At 49.4% G+C, this 22,532-nt stretch overlaps 1 protein-coding gene across 1 annotated transcript in view; it reads left to right on the forward strand.

The window, feature by feature from the left end:
* The window catches only part of ak9 (adenylate kinase 9), a 457,701-nt gene extending 435,545 nt beyond the window's left edge, over positions 1–22,156 (forward strand). Inside the window, exons 41-42 of the mRNA XM_038801009.1 lie at positions 19,062–19,176; positions 21,869–22,156. Of these exons, the coding sequence (XP_038656937.1) occupies positions 19,062–19,176; positions 21,869–22,080 (327 nt within the window). The 3' untranslated portion in view covers positions 22,081–22,156. The remainder of the gene's footprint in view (positions 1–19,061; positions 19,177–21,868) is intronic.
* Positions 22,157–22,532: the final 376 nt, after the last annotated feature.

Raw genomic sequence — 22,532 nt, forward strand, 5'->3', positions numbered from 1 at the left:
CAGGTAAATATTGGTCCTTTAGAGGATGAGAAGGGAGTTTTAATAATGGGAAATGAGGAAATGGCTGAGGAACTGAACAGGTTTTTTGGGTCGGTCTTCACAGTGGAAGACACAAATAACATGCCAGTGACTGATAGAAATGAGGCTATGACAGATGAGGACCTTGAGATGATTGTTATCACTAAGGAGGTAGTGATGGGCAAGCTAATGGGGCTAAAGGTAGATGTGTCTCCTGGCCCTGATGGAATGCATCCCAGAGTGCTAAAAGAGATGGCTAGGGAAATTGCAAATGCACTAGTGCTAATTTACCAAAATTCACTAGACTCTGGGGTGGTCCCGTCAGATTGGAAATTATCAAACGTGACACTGTTTAAAAAAGGAGGTAGGCTGAGAGTGGGTAATTATAGGCCAGTGAGCTTAACTTCGGTAGTAGGGAAGATGCTGGAATCTATCATCAAGGAAGAAATAGCGAGGCATCTGGATAGAAATTGTCCCATTGGGCAGATGCAGCATGGGTTCATAAAGGGCAGGTCATGCCTAACTAATTTAGAACAAAGAACAAAGAAAATTACAGCACAGGAACAGGCCCTTCGGCCCTCCCAGCCTGCGCCGATCCAGATCCTTTATCTAAACCTGTCTCCTATTATCCAAGGTCTACTTCCCTCTGTTGCCGCCCGTTCATATACCTGTCTAGATGCCTCTTAAATGATGCTATCGTGCCCGCCTCTACCACCTCCGCTGGTAAAGCGTTCCAGGCACCCACCACCCTCTACGTAAAAAGCTTTCCACGCACATCTCCCTTAAACTTTCCCCCTCTCACCTTGAAATCGTGACCCCTTGTAACTGACACCCCCACTCTTGGAAAAAGCTTGTTGCTATCCACCCTGTCCATACCTCTCATAGTTTTGTATACCTCAATCAGGTTCCCACTCAACCTCCGTCTTTCCAACGAAAAAAATCCTAATCTACTCAACCTTTCTTCATAGCTAGCACCCTCCATACCAGGCAACATCCTGGTGAACCTCCTCTGCACCCTCTCCAAAGCATCCACATCATTCTGGTAATGTGGCGACCAGAACTGCACTTCCAAATGTGGCCTAACCAAAGTCCTATACAACTGTAACATGACCTGCCTACTCTTGTACTCAATACCCCGTCCGATGAAGGCAAGCATGCTGTATGCCTTCTTGACCACTCTATCAACCTGCGTTGCCACCTTCAGGGTACAATGGACCTGAACTCCCAGATCTCTCTGTACATCAATTTTCCTTCCATTGACCATATTTGATCTTCCAAAATGCATCACCTCGCATTTGCCTGGATTGAACTCCATCTGCCATTTCTCTGCCCAACTCTCCAATCTATCTACATTTTGTTGTATTCTCTGACAGTCCTCCTCGCTATCTGCAACTCCACCAATCTTAGTATCATCTGCAAACTTGGTAATCAGACCACCTATACCTTCCTCCAGGTCATTTATGTAGATCACAAACAACAGTGGTCCGAGCACGGATCCCTGTGGAACACCACAAGTCACCCTTCTCCATTTTGAGACACTCCCTTCCACCACTACTCTCTGTCTCCTGTTGCCCAGCCAGTTCTTTATCCATCTAGCTAGTACACCCTGAACCCCATACGACTTCACTTTTGCCATCAACCTGCCATGGGAAACCTTATCTAATGCCTTACTAAAGTCCATGTATATGACATCTACAGCCCTTCCCTCATCAATTAACTTTGTCACTTCCTCAAAGAATTCTATTAGGTTTGTAAGACATGACCTTCCCTGCACAAAACCATGCTGCCTATCACTGATAAGTCTATTTTCTTCCAGATGTGAATAGATCCTATCGCTCAGTATTTTCTCCAACAGTTTGCCTACCACTGACGTCAAGCTCATAGGTCTGTAATTCCCTGGATTTTCCCTGCTACCCTTCTTAAACAAAGGGACAACATTAGCAATTCTACAGTCCTCCAGGACCTCACCCGTGCTCAAGGATGCTGCAAAGATCTATTTAGTGGAATTTTTTGAGGACATTACCAGTGCAGTAGATAACGGGGTTCCAATGGATGTGGTATATCTGGATTTCCAGAAAGCCTTTGACAAGGTGCCACACAAAAGGTTGCTGCATAAGATAAAGATGCATGGCATTAAGGGTAAAGTAGTAGCACGGATAGAGGATTGGTTAATTAATAGAAAGCAAAGAGTGGGGATTAATGGGTGCTTCTCTGGTTGGCAATCATAGCTAGTGGTGTCCCTCAGGGATCAGTGTTGGGCCCACAATTGTTCACAATTTACATAGATGATTTGGAGTTGGGGACCAAAGGTAATGTGTCCAAGTTTGCAGACGACACTAAGATGAGTAGTAAAGCGAAAAGTGCAGAGGATACTGGAAGTCTGCAGAGGGATTTGGATAGGTTAAGTGAATGGGCTCGGGTCTGGCAGATACAATGTTGACAAATGTGAGGTTATCCATTTTGGTAGGAACAACAGCAAAAGGGATTATTATTTAAATGATAAAATATTAAAGCATGCCGCTGTGCAGAGAGACTTGGGTGTGCTAGTGCATGAGTCACAGAAAGTTGGTTTACAGGTGCAACAGGTGATTAAGGAGGCAAATGAAATTTGTCCTTCGTTGCTAGAGGGATGGAGTTTAAGACTAGGGAGGTTATGTTGCAATTGTATAAGGTGTTAGTGAGGCCACACCTGGAGTATTGTGTTCAGTTTTGGTCTCCTTACTTGAGAAAGGACGTACTGGCACTGGAGGGTGTGCAGAGGAGATTCACTAGGTTAATCCCAGAGCTGAAGGGGTTGGGTTACGAGGAGAGGTTGAGTAGACTGGGACTGTACTCGTTGGAATTAAGAAGGATGAGGGGGGATCTTATAGAAACATATAAAATTATGAAGGGAATAGATAGGATAGATGCGGGCAGGTTGTTTCCACTGGCGGGTGAAAGCAGAACTCGGGGGCATAGAACATAGAACAGTACAGCACAGAACAGGCCCTTCGGCCCTCGATGTTGTGCCGAGCAATGATCACCCTACTCAAACCCACGTATCCACCCTATACCCGTAACCCAACAACCCCCCCCTTAACCTTACTTTTTAGGACACTACGGACAATTTAGCATGGCCAATCCACCTAACCCGCACATCTTTGGACTGTGGGAGGAAACCGGAGCACCCGGAGGAAACCCACGCACACACGGGGAGGACGTGCAGACTTCGCACAGACAGTGACCCAGCCGGGTACCGAACCTTGGACCCTGGAGCTGTGAAGCATTTATGCTAACCACCATGCTACCGTGCTGCCCCATAGCCTCAAAATAAGGGGAAGTAAATTTAGGACTGAGTTTAGGATGAACTTCTTCACCCAAAGGGTTGTGAATCTATGGAATTCGTTGCCCAGTGAAGCAGTTAAGGCTCCTTCGTTGAATGTTTTTAAGATAAAGGTAGATAGTTTTTTTGAAGAATAAAGGGATTAAGGATTATGGTGTTCGGGCCGGAAAGTGGAATTGAGTCCACAAAAGATCAGCCATGATCTCATTGAATGGCAGAGCAGGCTCGAGGGGCCAGATGGCCTACTCCTGCTCCTAGTTCTTATGTTCTTTATTAGATGGCAGTGTAAACCCACCACGTGGCTAGTGGCAGGGAAGTTGGGAGTAGGTTGTGTTGAGGGATAGACATATTTTGCCGTAGCTCTCCAATAGTAAATTAGTGTTAGTAGTTTATTATTTTATTTATTCTAGTTATCTTTGTTAAACAGTTGTTGCATAATAAGTTATTTAACCTACATGTTCTGCAGTTCATTATTTACTTTGGCCGGTCTGCAGAACATGACAACCCAAGCGGGAATTGAACCCGGGTCCCTGGCGTTGTGAAGCAACTTTGCTAACCACTGTGCTACCATGCCTTCTGAGCAACTGGGATGCTATTACCTTCGATCCCATAGGCCACTGCCAGAGAGCAGGTCGACTCCATCCACAGGCATATTGGGACCAACTTCCTCAGTCATTGGTCCTGGCACAAGGTCTGGCTGGTTCCTGCGTCCCTCAGTATCACTATGGGCTTACGTGCCACACCCTGGTGAAAAGTGACCACTTTTCCATCGAATACAAAATCCCAGTAGCTCTCAGGAATTTGTTCAACCTCATCCACACTCTCAGGAGTGCCCTATTGGGATTCGCAGCCACAGGCAGAGTGGTAGCCTGATCAGTTATGCCCAACCAAACCAAGAAAGCCTGGGCAGAAGTGGCAGCTCAGGTCAGCGGGCGCAATTTAGTGTGCCGCACATGGATACAATACCTCAAAAGGTTCAATGATCTTCTGCACACGGCAATGGTGAGTAACAACTAGACATGTTCCAGTGTGGAGAAGTGTGAAAAGGTCCTTAGCGGCACACAGGGGTTTAGGAATCAGAGTTTCAGAACACACATCTGCTTGTGTTAAGGCGGGGAGATAAGATCGATCCTTGGTCCATCCATGGGTAAGGTATGTAATAATGTGGGGAATATCAACATGGTTCTCAGGGGTGAAGGTTAAAAAAGAACAAAGTAAAGTACAGCACAGGAACAGGCCCTTCGGCCCTCCAAGCCTGCACCGACCATGCTGCCCGTCTAAACTAAAATCTTCTACGCTTTCAGGGTCCATATCCCTCTATTTCCATCCTATTCATGTATTTGTCAAGATGCCCCTTAAATGTCACTATCGTCCCTGTTTCCACCACCTCCTCAGGCAGCGAGTTCCAGGCACCCACTACCCTCAGTGTAAAAACCTTGCTTCGTACATCTCCTCTAAACCTTGCACCTTGCACCTTAAACCTATGCCCCCTAGTAATTGACCCCTCTACCCTGGGGAAAAGCCTCTGACTATCCACTCTGTCTATGCCCCTCATAATTTTGTAGACCTCTATCAGATTGCCACTCAAACTCTGTATTTCCAGTGAGAACAAACCGAGTTTATTCAACCTCTCATCATAGCTAAACCATAGGTTGGGGTGGGGAAGACCATGGTCTGGTGTTGAGTAATGAATGAACCTTTGCTCTTACAGGAGATGAGAAACCACAATAATGCTGAGCCATCAGCAACTAGTGGTGCAGTGGCCAATCAGGTAATCCTCACCAGTAATGAAATAGGTGCCCAGGAGCATGAGTTCGACCTTGAAGAAAGGTCCTCAGGTCACGGAGAGGCAGGCGTTTCAAAGGAAGGTAAGAGTCTAGTGTACAGAAGTGGGTTGGGAGGAGAGAGAAAAGAATGTAGGGTCATCTCATCCCTAATAAGGACTAATAAAGCCACTTTGCTGCCATTGATATCAGTCACACCTGGCCACCTAGCATGGACATTGACTATATGAGTGACAATACTGACCAATTGTTTTCCTCCGTCAGATAAGCCATCCTTCAGAGCCAGCCAGGTCCCCAAGACCCACAATTGATACCTGAGGTCACGCCGCTGACAGATTCACCCGTATCACACCCTCACTCTGCACCAATCACCAGTACAGATACAGGCATGCCGGTGGGCAATAGCTTGTTGGCTCAGGTGGTAGTGCACAGTGGTGAGGGCACATCACGCTGTCATGAAGAGCTGGAGGGGGCAGAGAGTGCCCAGGCGCTGATATTTGGATGATTGCTAGAGATCAGGACCATGCTGAATCTGAGCCAGATGATGAGTCTTTGGTGTCATCCATCAGACAGCAGATGCTGGATGTCCAGCGGGAGGCACAGCGAGATCTGGCGGAAATCCCTCAGGTTCTGTTTGCCATAGTCTCTGTCATGGAGGGGTCCATGCAGAGCATGGGTGCTGTGTTGACCCTGAGCACCAAGCACACAGCCTCCTCCATTGAGGGAGTGGTGGCTCTCATGGAGAGGCAGCTCCAGGATCAGAATCAAGGGCGTGGAGCTCGGACTTGTAAGCCCTCACAAAGGTAATAACCTCAGGAGGTCACTGCCAATGTGAGAGATGGACATGGCAGCCAGTCTCTAAGCTAGGTACCCATCCATCAGTCGTGAGCAGGGAGGTAGGGACGTACTTCATGCTTGCAGATGAGCTGCCTGTCATTTCTGTGGGCTCCTCTGAAGGTGCTCGAGATAAGGGTGGCAGCTCCTCCGTCCCTCTGCCAGTCAAAGCCCCATCTTCAGAGGTCGTGATGACTGAGGATGCCCAGGCATGTTGCTGTGTACACCCTCCCAGATGGAGATTACTCAGGCCCCGCCAGCCAGAGAACGACCACCAAGGGCATCAGGGCCAACATGACAGCAGAGTCAGCAATTGGCCTCCAATACCGCTGTCAGCAGGCGGAGCAGAAAGCTATAGCACTTGCAAACATATGTTTAAGTCACCGTGAGTACAGTTTTCACAGGTGATGAGTTTTCCTCAATGCAGTGTTTTGTTTTGATGTAACAAAACAAACTGTTTAGATTTTGTACATTGATTGCATCTCTGTTATAAAGATAATTCAAGATTTTGTGCCAATGCTCTGAGTGTTCTAATTTTCCATAAGTGTAGGCCTTGCGATAGATGGCAGGGGCAACAGACTTTATAACAGAGGTTCTGAGGTGACACTGGGGTCATGGCATGGGTATTTTCTGAAATGTTTGCGAAGGATACCGTGTCCTTGGGCTCAGAAGCAAAGAGAGGATACAGAAGCATTAGCTATGAGGACAGGTTGGCTCAACTTGGTTTGTTCTCACTGGAACGACGGAGATTGAGGGTTGACCTGATAGAGGTCTACAAAATTATGAGGGGCATAGACAGAGTTAATAGTCAGAGGCTTTTTCCCAGGGTAGAGGGCTCAATTACCAGGGGGCATAGGTTTAAGATGCGAGGGGCAAAGTTTAAAGGAGATGTGCAAGGGATGTTTTTTTACACAGAGGGTGGTGGGTGCCTGAAACACGCTGCCGGAGGAGGTGGTGGAAGCAGGGATGATAGTGACATTTAAGGGGCATCTTGACAAATACATGACTAGAGTGGGAATAGAGGGATACAGACCCCGGAAGTGTTGGGGTTTTAGGTTAGATGAACAGCATGGTCAGCGCAGGCTTGGAGTGCCGAAGGGCTTGTTCCGGTACTGTACTTTTCTTTGTTCTTTGTAAACCTTGGCAACCTAGCTGAAGGAGTGTTAAATCATGTGTCCCTGCCTCCTAGATGGTTCCTCAAATCTGGCTCCTTGTCCACACCTTGTGCCTGCCTGAGCTCCCCATCAGAGTCATCATTGGATTCTTCCTTTGAGGCAAGTGCTCCTCATAGAATTTACAGTGCAGAAGGAGGCCATTCGGCCCATCGAGTCTGAACCGGCTCCTGGAAAGAGCACCCTACCCAAGGTTAACACCTCCACCCTATCCCTATAACCCAGTAACCCCACCCAACATTAAGGGCAATTTTGGACACTAAGGGCAATTTATCATGGCCAATCCACCTAACTTGCACATCTTTGGACTTGAGTATCTGCTTGAGTATCCTCCTTGTCCAGTATTTGGATCACTGCCTGTACACCCTAGCAGCTGGATAGTGGCACCTTTGCAGGCCCATCCTCCTTGCCCTCTCTGCTGGCCCTGTACAGCCTGTGCCTTTGCCTTTCCTCAGAGGTGATGCCTTCGTCCACCTGGCTTCCTCTCCACCACTTCGTCCACCTGTTTCCCTATCTCTTCCACCTCTCTTTCCCTCCTCAGAGAAGGTGCTCCCTGCTGAGTAAACAATATCCATTTGCTGACCCATGTACTATTGGTGCCAATGGGGTGAAATTCTCAAACAGATCGTATAAGACTGAAATGTCATGATAAGTCCAGAAAATATGCAAACAACTCACAGGAAAACACTCGCTAACTCCACCAACTCACCCTGCCTTTGCTACTGCCTCCTTTTATCCCACCATTTGGTGGCAAATTGTCAAAAATGGATTGGCTGCCTACCCATGTTGCCTTTGCACCGACCAGAAAATTGCACAGGCAAAATAAATTCAGGTCAATTGTCCTTTTTATCCTTTTAACTATCTCACGCCAGCTGACCAAAATGTCGCTCAAGTGTGCGATGACACTGGGTGCGTACCCAATGTTTTTTCACATGATTTTGTGCGCATCAGAGTCAGGTCAGCAGCCACATGTAAAATTCTGGCCAGGAGTTTGCAAATAACCACATAATTATTGGCCAGTGTGGCTGCCTCCCTGGCCCCTGTTACCCTCTGCTCCTCTATGTTGTTCTTATTGGAAAGGGTATGGAGTTTTTAAACTCAAGAATTATTTCATGAGGAATTTCATAAGTGACTTCAGTTTTTAAGTGCACGCTGGTCAAAAGCAAGTTGTTTAAGACTTTCAAATTCCAGGTACGTCTGATCAAGGTCAGACCATTTCCTGAGGATACAAAATTTCAAATGGTACACCTCTGGCACTAACTGGTACGGACTTAAAATTGCCCTTTTTACTGTCACATAGTCTGTGGCACTTTCTTCAGGCAGGAGGGAGTAAACCTCATGAGCTTTCCTTGACAAATCTGTTAGAGTTCTTTGAGGAGGTAACAAGGAAGTTAGACAAAGGAGAACCAGTGGATGTGACTTATTTAGATTTCCAGAAGGCCTTTGACAAGTTGCACGAAGGAGACTGTGAAATAAGTTTAGAGCCCATGGTTAAGGCTAAGATCCTGGCATGGATAGAGGATTGGCTGACTGGCAGAAGGCAGAGAGTGGGGATAAAGGGGGGCACGATTCTCCGCTCCCATGCCGGGTGGGAGAATCACGGGAGGGCCGCTCTGGCACCCCCCGCGATTCTCCCCCCCCCCCCCCAAAATGGCATGTCGCGCTTTGCAAAACGGCGCTCGGAGAATCACAGGCCGCCGTTTTTCACGGCGACCCGTGATTCTCCGACCCGGATAGGCCGAGCGGCCTGCGGTTCCCGACCGGTTCACGCCGGCGGCAACCACACCTGGTCGCTGTTGGCGTGAACAGTGTGCCAAAGGTGAGTATGGGGCTTGTGGGGGGCGGAGAGTGGGGTGAGCACCACGACCGTGCTCGGGAGGGGACTGGCCCGCGATCGGTGCCCACCGATCGTCGGGCCGGCGTCTCAAAGGGACGCACTCTTTCCCCTCCGCCGCCCCGCAAGATCAAGCCGCCACGTCTTGCGGGGCAGCTGAAGGGAAGACGGCAACCGCACATGCGCAGGTTTGAGCCGTCAGCCATCGTGATGTCAGCCGCGCATGCGCGGGTTGGTGCCGGCCAACCTGCGCATGCGCGGCTGATGTCATTAGGCGCATCGGCCACGTCATTCTCGGCGTGCCGGGCCTTGACGCCAGCGACAAGGCCCTGCAGCCGAGATTTACGGCATGGCCCTCCAGGGAGGGGAGAGAATAGGGGGCAAGGAGCGGCCTCCGACGCCGTCGTGAACCTCTCCGGGTTTCACAACGGCGTCGGGCCTTGCGGAGAATTCGTCCGGGGTCTTTTTCAGGATGGCAGCCGGTGACTAGTGGTGTGCCTCAGGGGTCAGTGCTGGGGCCCACAACTTTTCACAATATACATTAATGATCTGGAAGAAGGAACTGAAGGCTCTATTGCTAAGTTTGCAGATGATACAAAGATCTGTAGAGGGACAGGTAGTATTGAGGAAGCAGAGGGGCTGCAGAAGGACATGGACAGGTTAGCAGTGTGGGCAATGAAGTGGCAGATGAAATACAATGTGGAAAAGTGTGAGATTATGCACTTTGGAAGGAGGAATGGAGGCATAGACTATTTTCTAAATGGGGAAATGCTTAGGAAATCAGAAGCACAAAGGATTGGATTGGATTAGATTTTGTTTATTGTCACGTGTACCGAGGTACAGTGAAAGTATTTTTCTGCGAGCAGGTCAACAGATCATTAAGTACATGAAAAGAAAAGAAAATATATAATAGGGCAACACAAGGTACACAATGTAACTACATAACATTGGGTGACGTATACACGGGTGTAGTGTTAATCAGGTCAGTCCATAAGAGGGTTGTTTAGCAGTCTGGTAACAAAAGGACTTGGGAGTCCTTGTTCACGATTCTCTTAAGGTTAACATGCAGGTTCAGTCAGCAGTTAGGAAGGCAAATGTAATGTTAGCATTCATGTCGAGAGGGCTAGAATACAAGACCAGGGATGTACTTCTGAGGCAGTGTAAGGCTCTGGCCAGACCCCATTTGGAGTATTGTGAGCAGTTTTGGGCCCCGTATCTAAGGAACAATATGCTGGCCTTGGAAAGGGATCAGAAGACGTTTACGGGAATGCTCCCTGGAATGAAGAGCTTGTCATATGAGGAACGGTTGAGGACACTGGGTCTACTCGTTGGAGTTGAGAAGGATGAGGGGGGAATCTTATTGAAACTTACAGGATACTGAGTGGCCTGGATAGAGTGGATGTGGAGAGGATGTTTCCATTTGTGAGATAAACTAGAACCAGAGGACACAATCTCAGACAAAAGGGATGATCCTTTAAAACAGAGATGAGAAAAATTTCTTCAGCCAGAGGGTGGTAAATCTGTAGAACTCTTTGCTGGAGAAGGCTGTGGAGGCCAAATCACTGAGTGTCTTTAAGACAGAGATAGATAGGTTCTTGATTAATAAGGGGTTCAGGGGTTATGGGGAGAAGGCAGGAGAATGGGGATGAGAAAAATATCAGCCATGATTGAATGGCTGAACAGACTTGATGGGCTGAGTGGCCTAATTCTGCTCCTATGTCTTATGGTCTAAAGCTTACTCTGCACCAATAAGGACAATGTTGGACTGGCCACTTTAACTGCTGTGCTAACTGCTCGAAAGAGATAAAGAAGGCTTCCACATCTGCTTCATCAAATTTAGAGAGTATGGGCGGGATTCTCCGACCCCTGCCGTAGGTGAACCACCCCCCCCCACACACATGCGCGGGGATGACGTAAGCAGCCGCTGACGCTCCCGCACATGCGCGGACCCGCGCCGGTCGGCGGAGTCCCTTCGGCCCCGGCTGGCGTGGCGCCAAAGGCCTTCCACCCCAGCCAGTAGGGCGCAAACCACTCCGCCGCCGGCCTAGCCCCTGACTCCGCACCTTTGGGGCGGGCCGATGCCGGAGTGGTTCACGCCACTCCGTCCCGCCGGGACCCCCCCCCCGCCCATCCGGGTACGGGAGAATCCCGCCCTTAATGAGTGAACCAGGTTGCCACAACCCTTAAGTCTGAGCTAATGTTGTCTTCTCAGTCCGAGCAGTTTTAGTTAAAATTCCTTTTCCTTCTCTCACTGTCCTGGAAATTCTAATTTCCACTACTCCAATTTTAATCTCTCTACCACTATGCCATCCTGTCACTGTCCTCAATTTCTACCTGTAAATCATTTGCTACCCTTTTAAAATTTTGTGTATTCTGTCTTTCGGGCAAAATTGTAATCCTAAGTACCTCACTAAATCTTTTAACTGCTCGGTGATTGGCACTTTTAAATCCTCAAAAGTAACTTTCTCTGGTTCTTCTAGAAAAGGACTGGCATCAAAGGTAAACATTTTTACACATCACTACTACAGACTCAAGAAAGCCTTTTTACAGTTCCCTAAAATGGTTTCGAAGAAACAATTTACTTTCCGCTTTCTAAATCCTTCTGTGGGATCAATGCTGGCCACTTTGTTATTTGTTATATTCAGTTCCCAAGCAAGTTCCCCAAATCTGATATCCTGGACAAGATCCCTAAATCTGTTAAATTCCGGATGGGACACCCCCGAATTGCTGTGTCCCAGTGTGAGGAGGGATGAACTGGCTCCCTCCCTTTACTCAACCCTGCCCCTTTGGTTTGTCGCAACAAGATTACTTTTTTAAAAATCCCTTCCCTTGTGGATACCTCCCAGCCCAATATATTTACGTTCTAAAAGGAAATTATTTAACAACACTATCTTGAGTTAAAGAGTGAGTTTATTAACTACTATTACATGAAAAATGATAAAACACATGTACATACATTCACACAGATTAGAAATGAGAACTGAGTCCGAAAATATGTTTAGAGAAATATCCTGATCAGTTTTTGACTTGTCCATGAGGAGTAGCTGGTGAAACGTTGTGATCATTGAGATTCGTGATTCCAGCAGCACTGACTTCGGCAGTTGAATAGTTAATTTCGAAATGCCAACTTCCTGCAGTTTGAGATGTTGTCTGTCTCCCTTTTCATCTGTAGATTTGCTGACTTGGCTTGCTTCAACAATCAGAGAGACATTTTTACCTACCATCCAGGACAGGGGCGAACTCTTGGGAGGGTAGTCGAGGCAGGTTGCCTCACATCCTTAAAAAAGTACCTGGATAATAACTTGGAACGTCTTAACATTCGAGGCTATTAATAATAATAATAATTGCTTATTGTCACAAGTAGGCTTCAATTAAGTTACTGTGAAAAGCCCCTATTGGGGCTATTAGCCAAGTACTGGCAAATGGGATTAGGATGGGCAGATCAGGAACCTTTCATGTGGCAGTGCAGACTCAGTGGGCCGAAGGGCCTGTTCTACACTGTATTTTTCTGTGATTCTGTGAACTCTGCTGTTGTTTTGTTTCTATGTCACACACTCTGACACAACCAGCACCACTCCACAACCACCAGGTTTTGCAGCTAGCTTTTAACCTAGTATTTTGTGTATTCCTGGAAGGCATAAATCTCCAATCAGTCCTGGCTTACACGATGTGATTCCTGCTGAGAGGATAATCAGCTTCCATTATCTCCACAGGAGATGACAAGTTAGTTTCTGTATGGCTTTCATGCCTGTTATATGTTCCTATCTGGAAAAAGAGTGATATTCCACTGTCTCTCTCTGTTACCTCATCAAGAAATCGATTAAGTTAGTTAAATATAATTTTCATTTTTTATTCTTTCACATGGTGTGGGTATCACTAATTGCCCTGAACTGAGTGTATTTCCTTGCTATGCACCAAAAGCTGCAGAGTGACCACATCCAGAAACATGCTGGATGTACAGTAACACTAGCTCCTGCTCAAGCTCCAAATCCTGGGGCTCAAGCTGCTGCGGCTGGTAACACATCTTAATATGTCTTTTGGCTCAGCAGTGATTTTGTCCGATAATTCCTCTGTGAGGTCACTTAGGACACTTTTCTATGTTAAAGGCACTATATAAATGTAAGTTTTTGATGCCATATTGATCATTATATTCTGACCATAGTCTCACTTGCATTCCATCAGTTAAAAGAATGTGTCACTGGCATATGATGTTTGCTTTACAGAACATAATAAGGATATTTGCAGTTGTATATGTTATAATCATCTCTACAGATTTCCTGTTCATCTTTAAATATTTCCGTTATTCTAAGAGCATATCTTTGTATAAGCCCATGGTTCAAAATACAGTAAAACATCTGACCACACAATCACACAGTGCAGAAGATGGCCCAGCGTGTCTGCACCAACACATGAAAAACACCTGACCTACTTACCTAATCCCATTTACCAACACTTGGCCGATAACCTTAAATGTTATGACGTGCCAAGTGATTATCCAGGTACTTTTTGAAGGATGTGAGGCAACCCGCCTCCACCATCCTCCCAGGCAGTGCATTCCAGACTGTCACCGCCCTCTGGGTAAAATGTTTTTCCTTACATCTCTCCTTTTTAAAAAAAAAAAAATTTTTATTGGAATTTTTTCAGAAAATATAAAAACATAACAAGTAATAATATGCAACAAACTGCCCCATAAAACCCGCAACTCCCCCCCCCCAAACCATACCAACACATGTATCCCATCCCCCCCCCACCCCAACAAGAGAACTTAACCATAAATTAAAATTAAATAAATCAAATTAAAATAAAATAAACAAAAATAGTCATCGTCCTCCCCCTTCCCCCCCTTCCCCCCGGGTTGCTGCTGCTACTGTCCCCGTACCCTATCGTTGAGCCAGAAAGTCGAGGAAAGGTTGCCACCGCTTAAAGAACCCTTGTACCGACCCTCTCAGGGTGAATTTGACCTTCTCTAGCTGAATAAAACCCGCCATGTCATTGATCCAGGTCTCCACGCTTAGGGGCCTCGCATCCTTCCATTGTAGCAAAATCCTTCGCCGGGCTACTAGGGACGCAAAGGCGAGCACACCGGCCTCTTTCGCCTCCTGCACTCCCGGCTCTACCCCAACCCCAAAGATCGCGAGTCCCCATCCTGGCTTGACCCTGGATCCCACCACCCTTGACACCGTCCTCGCCACCCCCTTCCAGAACTCCTCCAGTGCCGGGCATGCCCAGAACATATGGGCATGGTTCGCTGGACTCCCCGAGCACCTGACACACCTATCTTCACCCCCAAAGAACCTACTCATCCTCGTCCCAGTCATGTGGGCCCTATGCAGCACCTTGAATTGAATGAGGCTAAGCCTCGCACACGAGGAGGAAGAATTAACCCTCTCCAGGGCATCAGCCCATGTCCCGTCTTCCATCTGTTCCCCCAGTTCCCCCTCCCACTTCATTTTCAGCTCCTCTACTAACGCCTCTTCCACCTCCTGCATAAGCTTGTAGATATCGGATATCTTCCCCTCCCCGACCCAGACCCCCGAAAGTACCCTGTCACACACCCCCCTCGCGGGGAGCGCAGGGAATCCCTCCACCTGCCGTCGAGCAAATGCCTTTACCTGCAGATATCTAAACATGTTTCCCGGGGGGGAGCCCAAATTTCTCCTCCAACTCCCCCAGGCTCGCAAACCTCCCGTCGATAAACAGGTCCCTCAGCTGTCTAATGCCCGCTCTGTACCATCCCTGAAATCCCCCATCCATGTTCCCCGGGACGAACCTATGGTTCCCCCTTAACAGAGCCTTCATCAAGCCCCCCACTTCTCCCCTATGTCACCTCCACTGCCCCCAAAACTTGAGGGTAGCTGCCACCACTGGATTCGTGGTATACCTCGTGGGAGGGAGCGGCCACGGCGCCGTTACTAGGGCCCCCAGGCTTGTATCCCCACAGGACGCTCTCTCCATCCGTTTCCATGCTGCCCCCTCCCCCTCCAACACCCACTTTCGCACCATCGACACGTTGGCCGCCCAGTAGTACCCCGAGAGATTGGGCAACGCCAGCCCCCCCCCATCACTACCCCGCTCCAAGAAGACCCTCTTCACCCTCGGGGTGCCATGCGCCCAAACAAATCCCATGATGCTGCTGGTTACCCTTTTAAAAAAGGCCCTAGGGATAAAGATGGGCAAGCACTGGAAGAGGAACAAGAACCTCAGGAACCCGTCCGGCCGCGGGGCCTTACCTGACTGCATTTGTCCGATCCCCCTGACTAGCTCCTCCAGCTCTATCGGCGCCCCCAGCCCCTCTACCAGCCTCTCTTGAACCCCTGGGAAACATAGCCTGTTCATGAAGCTCTCCATCCCCTCTCTCCCCCTCGGAGGTTCCGACCGGTACAGTTCCTCGTAAAAGTCCCTAAAGACCCCGTTTACTTCTGTCCCCTTCTGCACTACATTTCCACCCCCATCCTTCACTCCACCAATTTCCCTAGCCGCATCTCGCCTACGGAGCTGATGCGCCAACATCCTGCTCGCCTTCTCTCCATACTCATATACCGCGCCCTGCGCCCTCCTCCACTGTGTCTCCGCCTTTCTGGTGGTCAACAAGTCAAATTTGGCCTGCAAACTGTGCCGTTCTCCCAGCAACCCTTCCTCCGGTGCCTCCGCATATCTCCTGTCCACATCCAGGAGCTCTCCCACCAGTCTCTCCCTCTCCTTCCTCTCCCTCCTTTCCCTGTGGGCCCGGATGGAGATCAGCTCCCCCCGGATCACTGCTTTCAGAGCCTCCCATACCATCCCCACCCGGACCTCCCCCGTATCATTGGTATACAGATACCCCTCAATGCTTCTCCGAACTCTCTTACACACCTCCTCCTCCGCCAGCATCCCCACATCCAGGCGCCAGAGCGGGCGCTGGCCCCGCGCCTCTCCCATCTCCAGATCAACCCAGTGCGGAGCATGGTCTGAGATCGCTATAGCCGAGTACTCGGCATCCTGCACCCTCGGAATCAATCCCCTGCTCAGGACAAAAAAGTCTATCCGGGAATAAACCCTATGGACATGAGAGAAAAAGGAATACTCCCGCGCTCTCGGTCTCCCAAACCTCCAGGGATCCACCCCTCCCATCTGTTCCATGTATCCCCTCAGCACTTTGGCCACCGCCGGTCTCCTACCCGTCCTTGAACTGGACAGGTCCAGTGTGGGATCCAGCACTGTGTTAAAATCTCCCCCCATGATCAGGCCCCCTGCCTCCAGGTCCGGGATGCGGCCCAACAATCGCCTCATGAAGCCAGCATCATCCCAATTCGGGGCATATACGTTCACCAGCACCACCTTCTCTCCCTGCAGCCTACCCTTCACCATGATATATCAGCCCTCCTTGTCCGACACCACCTCAGCCGCCTCAAACGCCACCCTCTTCCCCACCAGCATCGCCACCCCCCGGTTCTTCGGGTCCAATCCTGAGTGATAAACCTGCCCCACCCACCCCTTCCTCAGACGAACCTGGTCCGCCACCTTCAGGTGGGTCTCCTGGAGCATAGCCACGTCCGCCTTCAACCCCCTCAGATGGGAAAATACCCTGGTTCTCTTAACCGGCCCGTTCAGCCCCCTCACGTTCCAGGTAATCAGCTGGATCAGAGGGCAGCACGCCCCCCTCCCCCGCCGACTAGCCATAGCTTATCAGATGTTCGCTCCAGGCCAGCACACCCCGCCCGACCCGTTCCCCATGGCGATAGCGCCTCTCCTCTTCCCCCCCTGGCCCCCACCGGCTCCTTCCTAGTCATTCCAGCAGCAACCCAGTATCCCCCCCGCCCCCCAAGGCAAGGCTCCTCCTAGCCGCGATGCACCCTCCATGGTACTTCCGTGAGTCAGCTGACTTCTGCTGACCCCGGCAGCTCCCGCCAAAACCTATCCCCTCCCGGCATGGGGTCATCCCCCTCTTGCCACACCTTAGCACTGCTTCAGCGCGGGAAAGAAGACCAGTAGAGGCCCCGCCCCCACTGCCAGCTCCACCCCCCCCTGCCCCGCAGCGCGGGAAACCAGAGGAAAGCCCGCGCTTTCACACTGCCACACCCCACCCTTCTGACGCAGTTCCCCAAAATCCAGTTTCACCTCAATCCCCAGCCCCGTACAGAAGAGAACATATAAAACACAAACTCCCAACATTCCCCACCTAACCCACAACTATACCCAACAAACAAACCCACCCGTAAACAGAGCAAACAGCAAACCAGCATACATAACACACATGTCGAAGTTAAATAAGTTGAAACAAAACAGCAACAGCGGAAACAACGACGGCCAAAGTATGTCCCCAGACCCTAGTTCGAGTCCAGCTTCTCCGCCTGTACAAAGGCCCACGCCTCCTCCGGGGACTCGAAGTAATGGTGCCGGTCCTTATATGTCACCCGCAGGCGCGCAGGCTGCAGCATTCCAAATCTGACCTGCTTGGCATGAAGCACCGCCTTCGTCCGGTTGAACCCGGCCCGCCGCTTAGCCACCTCCGCACTCCAGTCCTGATAGATCCTCACTACCGAATTCTCCCATTTACTGCTCCTCTCTTTCTTGGCCCAGCGCAGCACACACTCCCGGTCACTGAATCGATGGAACCGCACCAGCACCGCCCTCGGGGGCTCATTTGCCTTGGGCCTCCTGGCCATCACTCTGTGAGCTCCCTCAAACTCCAGGGGCAAACGGAAGGACCCCGCTCCCATCAACGAGCTCAGCATCGTGGTCACATACGCCGGGAGATCCGACCCCTCCAGCCCCTCCGCCAGGCCCAGGATCCTCAGATTCTTTCGCCTCGTGCGAACGTCCAGCTCCTCCAAGCGGTCCTGCCACTTTTTATGAAGTGCCTCGTGCAACTCCATTTTCCCCACGAGGACCACGGCCTCCTCCTCCCTTTCAACGGCCTGCTGCTGCAACTCCCGAATAGACACCTCCTGGGCCACCTGGGTCCCAAGCAGCTTGTTCGTAGTTGCATTCATGGAGTCCAGCAGCTCAGCCTTCAGCTCCGCAAAACAACGCAGGAGAGAGGCCTGCTGCTCCTGCGCCCACTTCCACCAGTCCTCGGGTGTTGCGCCGGCCGCCATTTTGTTTTCCTTCCCCAGTTTTTTTTGGGGAGCTGCTGCAGCTTCTTTCTTCGTCCCACTCCGGGTGAGCACCATATAGTGTGGGGCAAGTTCCTCCAGGCACCTTCCCCCACCGGGACGCGTTAAAACAGCGCCGTTTGGGGCCCTCGAAACGGCCCAAAAGTCCCTAAATAGTGGGAGCTGCCGAACGTGCGGCTTAGCTCCGCATAGCCACAACCGGAAGTCCCTTACATCTCTCCTAAACTCCCTGTCCCTCACCTTGAACTTGTGTCCCCTCGTGACTGACCCTTCAACTAAGGGGAACAGTTGCTCCCTATCCACCCTGTCCATGCCCCTTTTAATCTTGTACACCTCAATCAGCTTGCCCCTCAGTGTAGTCTGCTCCAGTGAAAATAACCCAGGCCTATCCAACCTCTCTTTATAAATTAAATGTTCCATCCAGGCAACATCCTGGTGAATTTCATCTGCAACCCTTCCAGTTCAATCACATCCTTCCTATAATGTGGCGATCAGAGCTGCACACAGTACTCCAGCTGTGGCCTCACCAAAGTTCAATACAGCTCCATCATGACCTCCCTGCTTTTGTAATCTATGCCTCGATTGATAAAAACGAGTGTCCCATATGCTTTTTTAACCACCCGATTAACCTGTCCTTCCGCCTTTAGAGATCTATGGACAAACACACCAAGGTCCTTTTGTTCCTCAGAACCAGTCCACCTAACCTGCACATCGTTGGGCTGTGGAATGAAACCAGAGCACCCGGAGGAAACCCATGCAGATACGGGAAGAATGTGCAAATTCCAAACAGTCAATGCCATGCAGTTCACTGAATATTTCCTTGTCAAATTACTCCTTCCAAAGTGTATCTCATCACACTTTTCAGGGTTAAATTCCAGTGCATCCTGATGCATGAACATCATACTATTTTTAAAATCTTACTGTATCAGTGATATGTTTGATCTGTACAAGTAGGAAACTAAATTACATCAATACTTATTATCTAAAATTGATGTTTCCTAGGGTGTGGCATTATCAATAATTAAAGCATTGACAGCTGTAGGTTGTCTGAAGCCAAAGTACCCCTTCTTAAGTGTGAAGAAATCTGCACTTCTCTACATTGCCTATCATCTGAAAGGTAACAAATTGCATTAGATATCATTGAAAACTCTGCATATTTGAAGGGTATCTATTCCTGTCCAATTTGGAGTAAAAATTATTAATTTGTTCAGATTATCTATTTGTTTATTTGTTCATGGGAAGTAGGCGACGTCTGTGCCAGCATTTATTGCCCATCCCTGATTGCCCTTGAGGGGTTAGTTAAGAGTCAACCACATTGCTGTGGGTCTGGAGTGACACGTAGGCCATACCAAGTAAGGATAGCACATTTCCTTCCCTAAAGGACATTAGTGAACCGGATGGGTTTTTCTGACAGTTGACAATGATTTTATGGTCAGCATGAGACTTTTTAATTCCAGGGGCGGAATTCTCCGACCCCCCGGGGGGTCAGAGAATCGCCCGGGGCCGGCGTCAATCCTGCCCCCGCCGTGTCCCGAATTCTCCGCCCCCAAGATTTGCCAGGGGTGGGAATTGCGCCGCGCCGGTCGGCAGGCCCCCTGCGGCGATTCTCCGGCCCGCGATGGGCCGAAGTCCAGCCATTGACAGGCCTTCCTCACTGGCGTGGTTTAAACCACCTCTGCTACCGGCGGGATTGGTGGCGGGGGGGGGGGGGGGGGGTGCACGGGGCGATCTGACCCCTGGGGGTGCCCCCACGGTGGTCTGGTCCGCGATCGGGGCACACCGATCGGCGGGCGGGTCTGTACCATGGGGGCACTCTTTTTCTTCCGCCCCGCCATGGCCTTCACCATGGCGTGGGCGGAAGAGACTCCCTGCCCTGCGCATGCGTCGGTATGATGTCAGCAGCCGCTGACGCATTAGCGCATGTGCAGACTTCCGCCGGATGGCGAAGGCCTTAAGGCCCCAAACGGGGCCCCAAAGGCCGTTCGCGCCGGCCGGCGGAGCGGGAGCCACTCCGGCGTGGGCCTAGCCCCTAAAGGTGCAGAGAATTCCACACCTTTGGGGAGGCCCGACACCGAAGTGGTTCACGCCACTCCGTCCCGCCGGGACCCTCCGCCCCGCCGGGTAGGGGAGAATCCCGGCCCAGATCTTTTATTGAGCATAATTTCCATCAGTTGCTGTGGTGCGATTCAAACCCGTGTCCCCAGATCATTACCCTGGGTCTCTGGATTACTAGTCCAGCGATAATACCACTATGCCACCACCTCCCCATAATGCTTACCATGTTAATAATGGAAGAAATGTTGGCATTATTCATTATGAATTTGAGTGTTGTCCTGCAGCTTCCTGGTAAATCATAGATCATGAATATAAAAATGCACCTGATATCAATTTATACAATCTTTGTCACCAAAGCAAGAAGGAATCATGGGCGCGATTCTCCCAATGGGAGACTAAGTGCCGACGCCGGAGTGAAAACCAGAGTGTTTCACTCCGGCGTCGGAGGCCGCTCCTCGCCCCCTATTCTCCCACCCCCAGGGAGCTAGGAGCGGCGCCGTGTCAATTTCGAGCGCCGGGCCTTGGCACCCGCGTCAAAGCGGCGCAGCCTAAATGACGCGGCCGGCGGCGCTTAAATGACGTCACCTGCGCATGCGCAATTGACGTCCTCCCCGCGGGCGCAAGATATGGAGGAGTGATCTTGCCGGGCGGCGGAGGGAAAAGAGTGCGCCTTTTAGAGACGCCGGCCCACCAATCGGTGGGCACCAATCGCGGGCCAGACCCCCACTGAGCACCCCCCTGGTGCTCGATCCTCCCTCCCCCCCCCCCCCCCACAGGCCGCACACGCAGAATTTGCACGCTGTTCACGCCGGCAGTGACCAGGTGTGGTTGGCGCCGGCGTGAACCAGTCGGATTGGGCAGGCCGCTCGGCCCATCCAGGCCGGAGAATCGGCGCTCGACTGTTAGAAACGGTGAGCGGCGATTCTCCGAGCGGCCTGTCGTAAAACGTGGCACGCCATTTTGGGGGGGGGGGGGGGGTGGGAGAATCACGTGCGGGTGCCAGGGCGGCGTGGCGGGAATCGCAATCAACCACAATTACTCAACAGATGGCACAGTTTAAGAAAATACTTTAACACTATAATCCGTTTTTTTTAAATATTTTGTTTGCCTAAAATTAAACTCATCTGAAATAACTTTACAGCTGTTTTTTGTAAGTTTGTAATTTTTTCTGATATTTGTAAGCAACTTGTTAGGTGGCATAACACACTGAATATCTGCCATGCAAAAGCTGAAGTTATTTTGTAACATGCAACATGGTGTCAGCCAATCTTAATCCAAGACAACCTGTGAAACATAGCATACAAGTGATTCAGAGCATACCTTTACAGAATTGATCATCTTCCACAGGTAAAATTTTGGTTAAGATGAGCGTGAGGTCAGGTGTAATGCCTGGATCTGGTACGCCTCTCTTGTAGGGACCATGAATTGGATTCAATTTGAATTGGAGCAGGCAAGGAGCTGGATTAGGGGTTTGCCCCTGTCCACACACTGAGCTCTGGCTTTGTAATTCTGATAATGTAATAATAAAAAGATTGCCCAAAATGTTCCTCCATTACACAAGTCAGAAATCATTTCTGTAGGAAGATTGTTACAACATTATTCAGTCTTAATTCCAGGACTGCTGTAATTATATTTCCTATTGTGGTTCAACATTAAAATTTTAAACCAGATATGTTATGTAAAATTCTAATGAAAATAATTAGTGTTGATTTATAGGACAAAAAATGATTTTATATTTAACTTTCGGTTTCCAGCGCACAATCCCAAAAGCTATGACTACGTGAAAAAGAAATACGTAAAGATACTGGAGCAGTATGAAGAACACTGTGAACTTATCAGTTACCTTGGATCAAAGATGACCAGAAAGTACAGAGAGCCCAAAGATAGACCTGTTGACTTTGATCGCAAATTACAAGCTTTCCTCGCACTCAAACATCCAAACTCTACAATAGCTAATGTTCCTTAGGAAAATCTTTGTTGTGATTGTCACCATTTTTCAAATTGAACCATCAATCAGTAAACCTTTGCCTTTGAGTTCTACATTCTACAATTTCTATTGGTTCTTCAATAATGGGCAGATACTACACTGTTAATTATAGATTTTTATATCATATTTTAGAATAGTCTACAATGTTGCTTTATGTTTATCGTCTCCACGGCATGAGTTTTTACCCATCTATAAAAGTGATTAGCCATCCTGTTCCAATGTATTTTATTTGTGCCATTATCTGATTAGCCCTCAGGAGATGTATAAAGAATGGCTTGTTTTGTTTTTTCCCCTTATTATTCTGGCAATACCCACTCCCTGCCTGTGATAATCCAGCTCAGATTTCTTAGAGTATCACAGCCATGAAACTTTTTATTACTAAAAGAACAATACTTAATCTGCCAATTTATTTAATATAGCACTACTCGAGT

The sequence above is a fragment of the Scyliorhinus canicula genome, chromosome 6, assembly GCF_902713615.1.
Source record: "Scyliorhinus canicula chromosome 6, sScyCan1.1, whole genome shotgun sequence".
Lineage (NCBI taxonomy): Eukaryota > Metazoa > Chordata > Chondrichthyes > Carcharhiniformes > Scyliorhinidae > Scyliorhinus > Scyliorhinus canicula.